This window comes from Bombina bombina, chromosome 4 (genome assembly GCF_027579735.1).
Source record: "Bombina bombina isolate aBomBom1 chromosome 4, aBomBom1.pri, whole genome shotgun sequence".
Lineage (NCBI taxonomy): Eukaryota > Metazoa > Chordata > Amphibia > Anura > Bombinatoridae > Bombina > Bombina bombina.
In genome coordinates, this window is record NC_069502.1 from 510,514,790 (window position 1) to 510,532,329 (window position 17,540).

At 36.0% G+C, this 17,540-nt stretch overlaps 1 protein-coding gene across 4 annotated transcripts in view; it reads left to right on the top strand.

Moving 5' to 3' along the window:
- The window catches only part of COL19A1 (collagen type XIX alpha 1 chain), a 1,696,717-nt gene that overhangs the window by 1,222,778 nt on the left and 456,399 nt on the right, over window positions 1-17,540 (top strand). For all 4 annotated transcript variants that reach the window (XM_053710417.1, XM_053710419.1, XM_053710420.1 and 1 more), the window contains exon 20: window positions 11,541-11,585. In XM_053710417.1, the coding sequence (XP_053566392.1) occupies window positions 11,541-11,585 (45 nt within the window). The remainder of the gene's footprint in view (window positions 1-11,540; window positions 11,586-17,540) is intronic.

Below are 17,540 nucleotides of genomic sequence, written 5' to 3' on the forward strand. Positions count from 1 at the left end.
AAAACCTGTTACACACTAACACTGACTTACCGCCTCAGCCTCCTCCTATGCGCACTCTGTTGCAACTATATATGCAAGCCAATCAATGGAAAAACTGCCTCTAGTTGAGACTAAGGGGCTGATTTATCACGGCTCAAATGGGGCCGTATACACCTGTTTCCGCGCGAGCCTTCAGGCTCGCTGGAAATAGGAGTTAAGAAGCAGCAAACAAATATACTAAACTGCTGCGCTTCTCAATAATGATCTAGAACTCTATTGGTAACAACGAGTTGAAAAAAGGTATGAGGGTATAATCAACCTTTCACCAAAGGAAGAAAAGGATAATAATAATAAATACAAATAATAAATGTAAATGAATAACAAAAAAGTAAATAATCCTGTTTACTGAGAGTCTAGGAACAATCGCACCTGAGTATAGAACAAATCCTAAGATCTAGGATAGAGATTTATTTAGGATCAGGTGTCTGGGATCGAATATCCAATGTAAGTTTTCAGTTCCAAACAGTAGTGGATGCCACTCAGTTTAGGGGAAATCTGTTATCCGCCTCCCAAAAAAGAACTGTAAAAGACAAAAAGAGAAAACGAGCGCAAAACCACTCTAAGGGTAAAAGTTTTAATGGTCACTTAAAAGCGCAATATAAAAACAGACGTACAAAATTTTAAAACATACGGCTAGATTACGAGTTTTGCGTTATACTGAAAAAGCAGCGTTATCAGGTTGCAACGCTGCTTTTCACTACCACTGGTATTACGAGTATTGCAGATTTAGGGGCACCGCACACTTTTTTGGCCTTAGCGCAAATCAACTTACGCAATTTGCGTATAGTCTTTTTCTATGGGACTTCCATAGCGCCTGTATTACGAGTTTGTCCCTGGGAGGCCAAAAAGTGAGCGGTACACCCTATTCCGTCAAGATTCGTACCGCATTTTAAAGTCAGTAATTATGAGTTTTACACTACAACGCAGTAGCATAAAACTCTTAACTAAAGTGTTACAAAGTACACTAACACCCATAAACTACCTATTAACCCCTAAACCGAGGCCTTCCCGCATTGCAAACACTAAAATAAAAATATAAACCCCTAATCTGCCACTCCAGACATTGCCGCCACTAGAATAAACATATTAACCCCTAAACCGCCGTACTCCCGCCTCGCAAACACTAGATAAATATTATTAACCCCTAATCTGCTGTCCCTAAAATCGCCGCCACCTACCTACATTTATTAACCCCTAATCTGCTGCCCCCAACTTCGCCGCCACTATATTAAATTTATTAACCCCTAAATCTAAGGCTAACCCTAACACCCCCCTAACTTAAAAATAATTTAAATAAAACCTACTATTATCACCTAAATTATTCCTATTTAAAAATAAATACTTACCTATAAAATAAACCCTAAAGATATAAAATCTAGCTTAGGTTTTATTTTTATTTTACAGGCAAGTTTGTATTTATTTTAACTAGGTAGAATGGTTATTAAATAGTTATTAACTATTTAATAACTACCTAGCTAAAATAAATACAAATTTACCTGTAAAATAAAACCTAACCTAAGTTCCACTAACACCTAACCTAACCCTACAATTAAATAAATTAACTAAATTAAATACAATTAAATATATTAAATAAAATTAGCTAAATTACAAAAAACCCACTAAATTACAGAAAATAAAAAACAAATTACAAGATCTTTAAACTAATTACACCTAATATAAGAGCCCATCCAAAATAAAAAAAAACCCTAGCCTAAACTAAACTACCAATAGCCCTTAAAAGGGCCCTTTGCGGGGCATTGCCCCAAAGAAATCAGCTCTTTTACCTGAAAAAGAAAATAAACACAACCCCCCAACAGTAAAACCCACCACCCACACAACTAACCCCCCAAATAAAACCCTAACTAAAAAGCCCTAAGCTCCCCATTGCCCTGAAAAGGGCATTTGGATGCACATTGCCCTTAAAAGGGCATTTAGCTCTATTGCTGCCAAAAGCCCTAAGCTAAAAATAAAACCCACCCAATACACCCTTAAAAAATTCTAATACTAACCCCCGAAGATTCACTTACCGGGAAAAGTCTTCATCCAAGCGGCAAGATGTCCTCAACGAAGCCGGCAGAAGTGTTCCTCCAGACGGGCAGAAGTGGTCCTCCAGATGGGAAGAAGTCTTCATCCAGACGGCATCTTCTATCTTCATCCATCCGGCGCAGAGCAGGTCCATCTTCATGACATCCGACGCGGAGCATCCTCTTCTTCCGACGGACTAATGACGAATGAAGGTTCCTTTAAATGACGTCATCCAAGATGGTGTCCCTTAGATTCCAATTGGCTGATAGAATTCTATCAGCCAATCGGAAGTAAGGTTGAAAAAATCATATTGGCTGATTGTATCAGCCAATAGGATTGAAGTTCAATCCTATTGGCTGATACAATCAGCCAATAGGATTGAGCTTGCATTCTATTGGCTGTTCCAATCAGCCAATGGAATGCAAGCTCAATCCTATTGGCTGATTGTATCAGCCAATAGGATTTTTTCCACCTTAATTCCGAATGGCTGATAGAATTCTATCAGCCAATCGGAATCTAAGGGACGCCATCTTGGATGACATCATTTAAAGGAACCTTCATTCGTCATTAGTCCATCGGAAGAAGAGGATGCTCCATGCCGGATGTCTTGAAGATGGACACGCTCCGCGCCGAATGGATGAAGATAGAAGATGCTGTCTGGAGGACCACTTCTGCCTGTCTGGAGGACCACTTCTGCTGGCTTCGTTGAGGACATCTTGTTGCTTGGATGAAGACTTCTCCCTGTAAGTGATTCTCCGGGGGTTAGTGTTAGGATTTTTTATGGGTGTATTGTGTGGGGGGGTTTAGGTTAGGGCTTTGGGCAGCAATAGAGCTAAATGCCCTTTTAAGGGCAATGCCCATCCAAATGCCCTTTTCAGGGCAATGGAGAGCTTAGGTTTTTTAGTTAGGGTTTTATTTGGGTGGTTGGTTGTGTTAGGTAATTTATTTAATTGTAGGGTTAGGTTAGGTGTTAGTGTAACTTAGGTTAGGTTTTATTTTACAGGTACTTTTGTATTTATTTTAGCTAGGTAGTTAGTAAATAGTTAATAACTATTTAATAACTATTCTACCTAGTTAAAATAAATACAAACTTGCCTGTAAAATAAAAATAAAACCTAAGCTAGATACAATGTAACTATTAGTTATATTGTAGCTAGTTATGGTTTATTTTATAGGTAAGTATTTAGTTTTAAATAGGAATAATTTAGGTGATAATAGTATGTTTTATTTAGATTTATTTAAATTATATTTAAGTTAGGGTGTGTTAGGGTTAGGGTTAGACTTAGATTTAGGGGTTAATAAATTTAATATAGTGGCGGCGACGTTGGGGGTGGCAGATTAGGGGTTAATAATAATTAACTAATGTTTGTGAGGCAGGAGTGCGGCGATTTAGTGGTTCATATGTTTATTATAGTGGCAGCGATGTCCGGAGCGGAAGATTAGGGGTTAATAAGTATAATGTAGGTGTCGGCGATGTCGGGGACGGCAGATTAGGGGTTAATAAATGTAGGTAAATTGCGGCGATGTTAGGGACAGCAGATTAGGGGTTAATAATAATTAACTAATGTTTGCGAGGTGGGAGTGCGCGGTTTAGTGGTTAATATGTTTATTATAGTGGCAGCGATGTCCGGAGCGGAAGATTAGGGGTTAATAAGTATAATATAGGTGTCGGGGGGTGGCAGATTAGGGGTTAATAAGTGTAAGATTAGGGGTGTTTAGACTTGGGGTTCATGTTAGGGTGTTAGGTGTAAACATAAAATGTGTTTCCTCCATAGGAATCAATAGGGCTGCATTACGGAGTTTTACGCTGCTTTAATGCAGGTGTTAGACTTTTTCTCAGCCGACTCTCCCCATTGATGTCTATGGGCAAATCGCGCACAAGCACGTACAACCAGCTCACCGCTGACTTAAGCAGCGCTGGTATTGGAGTTCAGTGTGGAGCTCAATTTGGCTCTACACTCACTTCTTGCCTGTTAACGCCGGATTTGTAAAAACCCATTATACCAGCGCTGCAGTCACTTTGCTGTATATAACTAAAGGTATGTACACTATTAAGAAATACAACAACTGCAAATACATTTGGAAAATCGCATCTAAAATGTAAAATAGAGCCTGGAGTTTTTCCAAGTCGGGTCCTGCTACTTCAACAGCTGGCTCCCTTTACTACCATTAATTTCAGAAAAAACTTTCCCAGAGTACCGGAGAATTTTTAGCATTTTTGCCATCACACAGAAATATCCTTTGTTGTTTTTTTTTTTATATTTACCTATAATATATATATATATTTTTTGGCATAAACGAGCTTTCAGTGGATGGCAGTTTTAAGTGGCTATTTATTCACAGAATTAAGAAATTATTGTAAATTTACCACAAAAAAGGTAAAAAGTAAAGATATTAATTATCAAATTCTACAAATTTTTTAGTTTTCTAGCTGTAAAAAAAATCTCAAAATGTGTTTACTGGCATCCTATGATTCAGCTAAGACCAAGCATGTATATATTTTTAATTTTTTATTTTTTATTATTTTAAGGTCTTAATCTGCAGTTACGTCTAAAATGGTGCAATGGAGTAACTCTTATTTGGTATAGCAGTACAGCCCAGATTCTCAAAATTGACCCCAAAACTATATATTATTTTAATCTAGACAACTATAGGCCCATTTTTGTATATTTGATGCCATTGTTTGTCCACCAAATTCCATCATACAAAAAAAAATAGCTCACTTTTTACAAACTTTCGGCTAGATCACGAGTCTTGCGTTAGCCTTAAAAAGCAACGTTGAGAGGTCCCAACACTGCTTTTTAACGCCCGCTGGTATTACGAGTCTGGCAGGTACAAGTGTACCGCTCACTTTTACGTCATTTGCGTATCCTATCTTTTTAATGGGATTTGCCTAACGCTGGTAATACGAGTCTTGGAAAAAGTGAGCGGACAGCCTCTCCTGGAGAGACTCCTACCGCATTTGAAAGTCAGTAATTAAAAGTTTTATGGGCTAACGCCGGAACATAAAGCTCTTAACTAAAGTGCTAAAAAGTACACTAACACCCATAAACTACCTATTAACCCCTAAACTGAGCCCCCCCCCCCACATCGCAAACACTAAAATATTTTTTTTTTAACCCATAATCTACCGACCGGATATCGCCGCCACCTACATTATACCTATGAACCCCTAATCTGCTTCCCCTAACATCGCCGACACCTACATTATATGTATTAACCCCTAATCCGCCGCCCCCAATGTCGCCGCCACCTACCTACAATTATTAACCCCTAAACTGCTGACCAGACATCGCCGCCACTTTAATAAATGTATTAACCCCTAAACAGCCGCACTGCCGCCTCGCAAACACTAGTTAAATTTTATTAACCCCTAATCTGCCCCCCCAACGTCGCCGACACCTACCTACATTTATTAACCCCTAATCTTCCGACCCCAACGTCGCCGCTACTATAATAAATTTATTAACCCCTAAACCTAAATCTAACCCTAAGTCTAACCCCCCCTAACCTAAATATAATTTAAATTAAACTAAATAAATTTAACATAATTAAATAAATTATTCCTATTTAAAATGAAATACTTACCGATAATATAAACCCTAAGATAGCTACAATATAACTAGTTACATTGTAGCTAGCTTAGGGTTTATATTTATTTTACAGCTAAGTTTGTATTTATTTTAACTAGGTACAATAGTTATTAAATAGTTATTAACTATTTAATAACTACCTAGCTAAAATAAAGACAAAATTACCTGTAAAATAAATCCTAACCTAAGTTAAATTTACACCCAACACTACACTATCATTAAACTAATTACCTAAACTACCTACAATTAATTACAATTAAATTAAATAAACTAAATTACGGAAAAAAAAACCACTAAATTACAGAAAATAAAAAAAGAATTACAAGAATTTTAAACTAATTACACTTAATCTAATCCCCCTAATAAAATAAAAAAAGCCCCCCAAAATAAAAAAAATTACCTACCCTATACTAAATTACAACTAGCCCTTAAAAGGGCCTTTAGGGGTTAATAACTTTATTATAGTGGCGGCTACGTTTGCAGTGGCAGATTAGGGGTTAATAAATTTAATATAGTTGCGGCGACATTGGGGGGGCAGATTAGGGGTTAATACCTATAATGTAGGTGTTGGCGATGTTGGGGCAGCAGATTAGGGGTTTATAAGTATAATGTAGATGGCGGCGGTGTCCGGAGTGGCAGATTAGGGGTTAATAATTATAATGTAGGTGTCAGCGATAGCGGGGACGGCAGATTAGGGGTTAATAAGTGTAAGATTAGGGGTGTTTAGACTCGGGGTTCATGTTAGGGTGGTAGGTGCAGACGTAAATTTTCTTTCCCCATAGGAAACAATGGGACTGCGTTAGGAGCTGAACGCTGCTTTTTTGCAGGTGTTAGGGTTTTTTTTCAGCCAGCTCAGCCCCATTGTTTCCTATGGGGAAATCGTGCACAAGCACGTTTAGCCAGCTTACCGCTCACTTAAGCAACGCTGGTATCGAGGTGAGATGTGGAGCTAAATTTTGCTCAATGCTCACTTTTCTGAGGCTAACGCCGACTTGCAGAAAACTCGTAATACCAGCATTGTTTAAAGGGAGCGGTAAGAAAAAAAGGAGCATTAGCGCCGCACAGCCTTACCGACAAAACTCATGATCTAGCCGTATGAGTTTCAAAGTAAAATTATTTACACACAACTACTGTGCTATTTCTTATCCCCCTCTTTGAAGAGAGAGATAGTTATTAAACTTTTTATGTTTTTTCATAAAATATAAAACTTTTTTATTATTATATTTTTTCATACAACATATTTTTATATACATTAATATCATGTGCAGCCTTTGTTTTGTAAACACCTTTTCATGCATATTTACATCTTGATTGCATATGTTAAATAATCGCTTAGCAATATAAATGCTCTGGGTTTTTTTGTTCTGTTGTGTATATATACTTAATTTATCTATCATACACACACAAGACACTCATGTTATATGATGTACCTATGTTCATGCACAACTTTATGTGCAGAATATTGGAAAGATACATTTGGGCTGATTTATCACTGTAGCGATCATGTCTGCCAGACATCGATAAATGCAGACAGCATACGGTGTCGGCATTTATCATTGCACAAGCATTTCTTGTGAACTGCTTGTGCAATGCCAACCCCTGTAGATTTGCAGCCAATCGGCCGCTAGCAGGGGGTGTCAATCAACGCGATCATATGCAATCGGGCGGAGCAGCGGTCTTAGGACCGCTGCTTCTTAACTTCTGTTTCTGGCAAGCCTGAAGGCTTGCACGGAAACAGATGTATTTGAACCCATTCGGGCCTTGATAAATTGGCCCCATAGTGCATATGTACATACATTCAAACATCATTCCCACATAAGCTTCAGTTACCTTACAGGGGGGGGGGGGGATTTGCCTGTATTTGATGTTTACAGGTATATTTTGATGTTTACAGGTATATTTTCATTAGAAGATGTAAAGTAATTTCTGCTTATGGTATTTCCCTTAGTAAATTGCTAGTTAAAGGAACAGTAAAGTCAAAATTAAACTTTCATGACTCCATTAAAGCATTCAATTTTAAACAACTTTCCAATTTACTTATACTTTCTCATTTTCTTTGTTGCCTTGGTGCACTTTGTTGAAAAGCATACTTAGGTAGGCTTTTTGGGGTGGCATTGAGCAGCAAAGTATGCTTGTATTACAAGTTGTGATCGCTCTAACGCAATAGAATTTTACACTCAAACTTTTTTGTGACTTGAACATTTGATTAAAGAGTTAAAGGGACATGAAACCCAATTTTTTTCTTAAATGATTTAGAAAGAGCATGCCATTTTAAACAACTTTCTAATAAACTTCTATTATCTAATTTGCTTTACTCTCTTGATATACTTTCTTGAAAAGCATATCTAGATATGCTCAGGAGCTGCTGATTGGTTGCTGCACATAGATGCCTCGTCTGATTGGCTCACTCATGTGAATTGCTATTTCTTCAACAAAGGATATCTAAAAAATGAAGCAAATTATATAATAGAAGTAAATTGGAATGTTGTTTAAAATTGTATTCTCTACTTGAATCATGAAAGAAAATGTTTGGGTTTAGTGTCCCTTTAAGCTGGAGGAAAAAGCTGCACTAAACTATAAACCGCCACACATCACATTGCCAACTACCTTGTTACACTATTAACCACTAATTTACCGCCCCCCACATCACAAGCTACCGATCTACACTAGTAACCCATAAACCGCCACACCTTCACGTAGCAAATTACCTCTCTACACTATTAACCCCTAAACCACCATATTTCCACAACACAAACTACCCCGCTACTAGAATTTTACACTCAAACTTTTTCTGTGACTTGAACATTTGCTTAAAGAGTTTAGCTGGAGGAAAAAGCTGCACTAAACTGTTAACCGCCACACCTCACATTGCAAACTACCTCGTTACACTATTAAACACTAATTTGCGGCCCGCCACATCACAAACTACCCCGCTACTCTATTAACCCCTAAACCAACACATAGCCCACTGCAATTAAAAAAAACACCCAAAAAACTCCTATAAATAAAACCCCGAAATTGGTACACACCAAACTTTAATCCGACTCATAGGTGATCACCTCCATCGGTGCTCCTCTTCTTTCTTCATACAAGACGGTGCTTTGATGGGCCAGTCTTCTTCCTTCTTCCAACTTCTATCCGATGCTTCTTCTTTCCACCCGATCTGTCTTTGTGCGGTCACTGCCGCACACTGAAGTAAATGTGAGGTTCCCCTTTATATAAAGGTGCCCTTGCATTCCTATTGGCTGATTTTCAAATCCAACTTAAAATCAGCCAATAGAAATAGATTTAATTCTAGTTCACAGAATATACGTATATGAAAACCATCTTTAAAAATGATCACGGAAAATCTACTAATAATTTGAAATTCAGAGTAAGTACTGTTGCATTACCTTTTATTGTGCATTTTTGGATTATGCAGTTCTATTTTAATTAATGGTCCTTTAAGGATTGTGACACTCATCTTGCTTTAATGACCTGCAGCTATATTTTTTGGCAATCAACACAATGCACTCCTTCCATGGGATATATGGAGTATATTATCTGCAATGGGGGTTTGTCAACAGTAAGTTTGAAGAGTTATCATTTCTAATTTGCACCCTTGAAAGGAAAATTTAAAAAGGAGGCAATAGAGTACTTGAAAAATAGAATATTCTCTTCTCACTTTAAAAAGCTTGATTTACCCTTCATGTCTACACCCCTAGAAAGTACACATATGGCTTTCTTGAACACTGAATTTTATTGCATTTCCTCCAATTATTAATAGAGACATCAATATGGGCACCCCACCCATTTTCTTTGCTGCCATTTTTAGGATACCAATCCTTATTACAGCTGCTTTCCAAAAGTAAAAAAAAAATGTTTCATATATTACATTTTCTTTGGAGCTTCTGTTCTGTCTCACATCTTCATCTGTGCATGGCTGTTCAACCCTAAAAAGAACTATCTTATTTCATTTTTTTTTTCTTAGAGTAACAAATGTTTCTGTGTAATCATTTTATTTTTCTTTCTCACCCCTGCTTAGAACATTTTTCACATCCTTTCGTCTTTTTAATTTCCTTTCCTTTAGACTCCCTCTTCTCTTGTAGTCCCCTCTCAACAGGTTCCTCCTCTCTTATTCTTCTGTCAGCTGATCTCTTCACTACTCTTATCTCTCTTGTAGAACTTCTTTCCCCACTCATTCTATCTTCTGTAAGTCCCCGTCTCATCCCTCTCTCAAATACATTCTACAAAATAAAATAATCTGAAATGAAACAAAGTCTATACAATATAAAATAATATATTAGTTCTGAGTAATTTGTATGATGTAGTAGTTTATGCTGGATGTATATGTCTATGTATGTAGTAGGTAGTATGAGAAATCAGAATTGAATGTGTATCAATTGAACAAGTCATCACAACAAAACTTTTCAATTAGAAAGTCCCATCACTCGCTCTTTAATTCTAACTACATAGCTAATATACAGGCCATTAGCATACAGCAATGTATAATTATTTTATGATGCTCTTATTTTCATGTGGTTGTTTATTTCCTTTTGGTATGGTCTGTGAAAAGCCTGTGTAAACAGATTTTCTAGAAAATGTGAGTAATTACTAAATAGATGGATGACATGCTGCCAGTAAGAACAACAAAAAATGGTTTATTTTAAAGACTGGGGTGGAGTCTATATAATATTCAATAGTGTTTAAAATATATTTTTAAATCACAGATATTATTATTATTTTCAATGAATTAATTTATTTATTTTTAAAGTGAAGTTCTGTAGCTCAGGATACGTGGGTAGAATACAATAATATTGATTCCTGGAGAAAAAAAATGAAATAGTAACATTGAATATACTGAACAAAGCTAATTAATACAGGTGGAAGAGAAACCTGTTCTGAAGAGTTTACAATCTATTGATATGCCAGATGTCAATATCAGAAATACAAGTGGCATACATAAAATGTTGTTAAATTTATATTAATATGCAAGGAGTAAAACAGCTGAAGAATGATAGAACAATCTTTCTAATGAAAAGTTCATAACATTTTAGAGAACAAAAATAATTTATAAGTAGGACTTTTTTAAATCATCATATAATCATTAATTAATTAATTGAAACTACTATAATATATTGTTGTTTTTTTAATAGCTGGTAACTGTTTTCTTTTTCACTAACCTTACTGCAGTGTGAACATTTTATTTAGCTTTCATACCGAAACCAAAAGCCAACCGAATGTTTTGTACAAGGCTAATTCCAATGGTAATAAATTAACATACTAAAACATTACACTAATCTTTTTAAGCATTTGCAGTACAGTTTAGAGTTTGTTTAATGTCATTACCATAGTAGTAGTAGAAAGATTTCCTTATGAGGTGTATCCAAATGTACTCCCATGAAAATGATTTAATGAAATATTTTAAACATATGCACCATTAATCTGCCCAAAATTATGGCTATGAAAGTATTTCAGTCCTCCTGAATATAGCCAGTGCCCATAATTAAATTGCCTTATGACACTTCTACTTGTGAGAGCCAGCAAAGTCTGGATTGTTCATTAGATACCCATCTGGTACTGGTTCAAGGCTAGTAATTGCCCTAAAATTACCTGGCGCACAAAATGACAAACTTTCAAATAAAAATATGAAGGGCAGCATGTTATATGTCAAATATAAGCATTAACTTAACAAACTAATATTTCTGTATAGAAATAGCAAAACATGAAAATTCAAAGCTATTCACACCAGTCTCATATCAAATTAGCATAATTGTTCTTAATTGATTAACCCATAAAGTCTTTACAAGGTATGCATTGTGAAAGTCAATTGAAAACGCTGCATGATTTCTTTGAGTTATAAAAGGCAATTATGCTAAATATGCTGTGTATTTGTCTCACTAGGGCCACGAAGGACAGAATGGAATCAACGGGGAAAAAGGTGAAAAGGTAAAATACTGCAGTTTTCCTTCATTATGGATAAGCTGAACTTGTTCCTTGCAATTTAATATAGATAATTTCTACAACATCCAAGTATGGTAATTATATTTAGACCTCTTCTTTTTCTGCTGCCAGTGTTTTACTCCACAGGTGCACATATATGTGATTACAACATGTGCCATTAAATTTAAGACACAGTTGTAGTCAATTAAATAATTCCAATGTCTTCTCCAACAAACAATAATGACAAACACGGCCATTTTTCATGTACTTATATAAAGGGATTTTAAGTTTTGGTATCAAATCTATAACAAAGTACGTCCTGAAAACCTTCATGCTCATTATTTATTTATTATCTGTAGTGAAAAGAATCTTTGTTTTAGCTTCGATTTATTCAAATATACAAACTTGTTTTAATGTTTGGTAAAACTTCAGTATATGTAACCATTGTTCATGAAATACAAAAAATTTTGCACACTATTCCAACAGTAAATATCCTGATTTTTAAATGCGTTCTCACAATATATGACAATAACCACCATAGCTAATCAGCACAAACATCTCTACTGTAAAAGTCTTTATAATATAACAAGTCCTTTACAGTAGTTTAAACCACTTATGTTCATTGTTTAAAAATAGAGACCTAAAGCACATTTAAAACTTTTAGGCACAGGTAGAACATTAAAACTGATTTTTGTACTTTTACCAAAATGGAAGCACAAGTGTGTCTTGTGTCTTTATTCAAAGAGCAAAGATGGGCCGTAAAGAAAATGTCTTTACAATGTATTTATTGATATCTTTTGTGATTTATTCAACAAACAGAAAGCACGTAATCTTCCAAAACAATACCAGAACAGACAAGGAAACACAAAATGCAATGCAAAATACATTTTAAATAAAGTTACAAAATGTTTATATTTTATTTTTTATCTTTAAAATATACCATCCAGTTACATAAATATACTGCACCCTGATACCATTCTGTCCCACTTTCTTACTACCAAGCCTCATATACATCAATATTGTCTCTGAAAACAACTGCTGTATTTTATATGCATTTTCTGTGCTTCTAAATTCTAGAGCTTCAATTCCTTTAAAAGCATATCACATGTTCTGCCTGCTAATTTACCAAGAATCACCCATCCAAACATCATTAGATTAGTTTTTTTTGTATACACATTTCATAGAGCTGAATAAAGAGAGAGAGAGTGAATATAGCACCAAAAAATAATACCTCCTGCATGAATTTAGAATAAACACTAGTGTTTATTTCTTGATGGTGCCTAATCTGAACTAAATTAGTATATCTTCAAGAATTGTTTCTCAAAAATGTTGTTACGTAAAGGCTTTGTCACTGCATGTGGACATCTCTGTGACACCTTATGACATCTTAAAGGGACAGTCAACACCAGAATTTTTGTTGTTTTAAAAGATAGATAATCCCTTAATTACCAATTCCCCAGTTTTGCATAACCAACACCGTTATAATTATACACGTTTTACCTCTGTAATTACCTTGTATCTAAGCCTCAGCAGACTGCCCCATTGTTTCAGTTCTTTTGACAGACTTGCATTTTAGCCAATCAGAGCTGTCTCCATGGTAAATTCACGTTCATGAGATCAATGTTATCTATGTTATGAAACACGTGAACTAATGCCGTCTAGTGGTGAAAATGCATTTAGATTAGAGGCGGCCTTCAAGGTCTAAGAAATTAGCATATGAACCTCCTAGGTTTAGCTTTCAACTAAGAATACCAAGAAAACAAAGCAACATTGGTGATAAAAGTAAATTGGAAAGTTGTTTAAAATTACATGCCCTATTTGAAACATGAAAGTTTTTTTTTTTAATTGACTGTCCCTTTAAGTAAATGTGCTTTGTGGGTGCATTTACTTTTTCTGTCTGCACAGGCTTTATTCAACTGTGGTTGTCTTCAATTAGTTGGATTGTGTATGGCAGTCCTATTCTCTAAGAGCAGATTGAGCCATTGAATTTACTTAATTGTTTCTACTGTGAAGATGTACTCTGTTTTAGTGAAATTATGGGTCACTGATTTTTGTTTGTCACTAGTCTAGCTGAGTTACCCATTTTAAGATCAATATGCAAACCTACTAGACTGTGTTCTTTATATAACCGGCTCAATATGTATCTATAAATTCAACTTCCCCAAGATCAAATGCAGGTTATACCAATATTTAGGATGAACTTTCCCCTTGTGGCAGCTTACCATTCTTTTGCCTATACCATGGTCTCTTTTGCTGGGGAGCACACTTTTTGGCACAGTATTGTCAGCTGCAGATGCTTGGTTGCCTTTTGCTGTTCTATATAGATTTTTATTTGTTAATGTCTCAATATAATCAGACTCATTAAGATTTTGGGACATGGATGTGGCTACAACATAGGCTTCTTTAAGACTCCAATTTTTTATCAAGAAAGTAAGAAACTGCTATCCTCTTCTTTCTCAATGAACTTTTAAGATAAAGGGCAGAATGCTCCATCCAATAACTTCTTTATTCAGATGTGCCACAATCTCTATAGAAGTGTGTTCCCTTTCACTGTACAAGAACCAATAATTTATATATACAGTACTAGCTCAAAGTCATTTTCCCTTTGTTTTTCTAGTATATAAGCAAGGGACGGATAGACTGTGTGTAGAGTTTTCCGGTATTAGCATTCCATTTTTTTTTTTAATTTAAGGCTCTGACTATGTATTGTGCACAAGATTTCTAGCATAGATTGCACTTATGTGAAAGTGCTTCCAAAAGTATATCACAAGTATCAGTGCACTTGTACTATAAGTTGAAAGGGAAGTTTTCTCACTCAAGCTTTGTATCACTTGAGTACACCTTTCTAGAACTAAGTAAACTGTGGTTGCAAAAAATCTACAAGTTACACTTTATACAAATGCAAATCCCTAATAAAATGGCCATTCAGTATAAATATCCCTTACAACACAAGTGTTTACATCATTAATGTTGTACAATATTGAATCAACCTTTCTACTTACAAATTATATTTTTTTTAAATGTTCATTATACATATTTTCTAAGTATTGTGAAAAAAATAAAAAATAAAAATGTATTTCGAGCATTTCTGGCTTAGAAACCGGATGTCACTTGGATAGGAGTGTGATTTATTTTCCTGCTATAGTATAGCGTATTGTACCATTAAGGAGGCCTATAAGATCAATTAGGCCCTAATTGTAGTAGCCTTTATAAGCTCTCTGTTTTCAGAATGTAGTTTCTTGTGTATTAAGCTAATTCCTCCTACTCTGACAATAACTAGTTGGATATATTGGTTTGACTTTTGCTTCTCCTGATTACGCTTCTTTTTAACCCTTTGTTTGGACTGACTTGGTTTATGACTTATTTGTTTGTGGGCTTTGCATTTGTTTAATGATTTTGTGGTGCTTTTCCCTGTGAGGCCTTGACCCAAATGGTCTGACTTAGATTACCTTTACCCTGAATTTCTCTGCAATCAGAAGACATGCATTTAAGTATCTTATGCAAGTTTATATTTGTCTGGATAGCGAGACTAAACTTCTACAAAGGAGCTGATTAAAGTTCTTGAAAGAGTCCAGCTACTAAATTTAGTCGCATTGCTCTCTTACCCCTGGCCTTTGCTTGAGCACTGTGTTTACATCTGATGCTCTAGAAAGGGCTTGTGGTGAGCCATTGATTCTAGATTGTTTCATTCTGAAACAACAGCACTTCCTATGACACTGAGAAGAAGTGTGCTCCGAAAGGAAAGAGGTTTGCTGTTTGTTACTCAGTATTAACAGTATGGGATATTATTATCTTGCATAAAACATTGTTTGTGCAATCTCACTGTACCGACCATGTTTATGCAATCTCATTTGTACAAAACAGGTTTATTGAACAGTACAATGAGTTTGCATACATGTATTTGGTACAGTGAGATTGTATATATACATTGTTAGTGCAGTGAGATTAAATTAACGCTGTTAGTAGTGTGAGATTGCATAAACTCAGTCAGAAGAGGAAGATTGCATAAACAAGGTTGATACAGTAAGATACAGGTTTGGGGCTTATTAGTTTCAATGGTAGAAATGGCACCTTTTTACAAAACACATTTTACAGTGTGAGAAATGTTTTTAAAAAACTATCATGAATAGGAAAAGCTGCAAAATTAATATCCTGTATTGCTAAAGGGACACTAAGCCTTAAATATATTTCATGCATTTCCCTCTGATTAAGGGTGCTGCCATTTTGGAACTTAGATTACACTGCAGGTATCTGAAGGAGAATAGCTGCACATGTGCAATCACGTCAGCACTGGAATGTTGTGATAGATTTCAACATGACTAGAGGGAAGCTTGGAACAACCTCAGTACTACGCTTAAAAAATGTATCTAGTATTCAATAAGGCCCATTTATCAAGCTCCGGGTGGAGCTTGAGGGCCCGTGTTTCTGGCCCGTGTTTCTGCTCCATAACGCTGTCCACCTGCTCTGAGCAGGCGGACAGAGATAGCTGGAATTTAACCCAATTGCTGTTGGCCAATTGGCCGCGAGTCTGCAATGCTGAATACGAAGAGCGTATTGCTCTCCGCATTCAGCGAGGTATGTCGGACCTTATCCGCACTGCTGGATTAGGTCCGACATACCTTTGATAAATATCCCCCAATGTCTCTTTTGTCTAGTTTCTACACCAAAAAGGTGCCAAAATGGCTGGAACTACCTTCATCTGTCATTATGGAATTCCATCTGCTTGTTCAACTGCATCACAGCTCCCAGTCTTTCTTTTACTCATTTTTTTGTTGTTGTCATTTTTTATGAATTTGTTTTTTGCATAGATTGAAGGGGGGTCAATTTATCAAGCTCCATCAGCATTTATCGATGTGCAGCAGACATGATACGCTATATTGTATCATGTCCGTTCACACATTAATAAATTGACCCCAAGGTCTCTATTAATACAATAACTGGTAGAGTGGGTGTGCAGACTGAATCCCCTCCAACTGGCTATAATATAAACAGGGTTTTTCCCTCTCAGGTGCTTCAGGTCAGGGTCATGTAAAATACATGGCCCACCTGCTCTGAAATTAGCCACACTCCTTTGTTGCTTTGTCTTTGGGATCAGGATTCTCTAGCCAATGATAATACCGTCTTGGTTATGTTGTTGAGTTTTCACCAATATAACATATATGCAAACAATTATTGACAGAAAAGGAACAATATCTAAGAGGAGCTTAAAAAGCTAGACCACCTGTCAGAACAAATTAACACTATTAAATTGTGTTATTTACAAAATATTTATTATTCCAAAACAATTATTTTCCATCAATATGTAGTTTTCTCCACAAACATATTATTCAAGACACATAAAAGAATTAATAAAAACAATCAAAAAATTAAAGACGTGCTTTTTGAAAAAATATAAAAGCCCAAAAACATGAATATCCTGAAAAAACAAGAAAAATTTAAAAAATTTGTAAGAAAAATATATGTAGATCTTTTATAAGAAGGGAAGAATACATTTCCGCTTCTCCTAATATTAAAAAAGCAAGGCTGGGAATATGGATTCAATCTATTTAAATCTATTCATGCAAACAAATATATTGGGGCATATTTATCAGTGCGAGCGGACATGATACGATGTAGCATATCATGTCTGCTGCACATCGATAAATGCAAACAGTGTACGTTGTCGGCATTTATCACTGCACAAGCAATTCACCAAAACTGCTTGTACAATACCGCCCCCTGCAGATTCACGACCAATCGGCCGCTAGCAGGGGTGTCAATCAACTGGATCATATTCAATTGGGTTGATTTCTGTCCGCTGCCTCAGAGCAGGCAGACAAGTTATGGAGCAGCGGTCTTTAGACCGCTGCTTCATAATGTCTGTTTCTGGGGAGCCTGAAGGCTCACCGGAAACAAGGGGCATCAAGCTCCATTCGGAGCTTGATAATTCAGCCCCATAGTGTAGTATATCCAGGGGTCAAG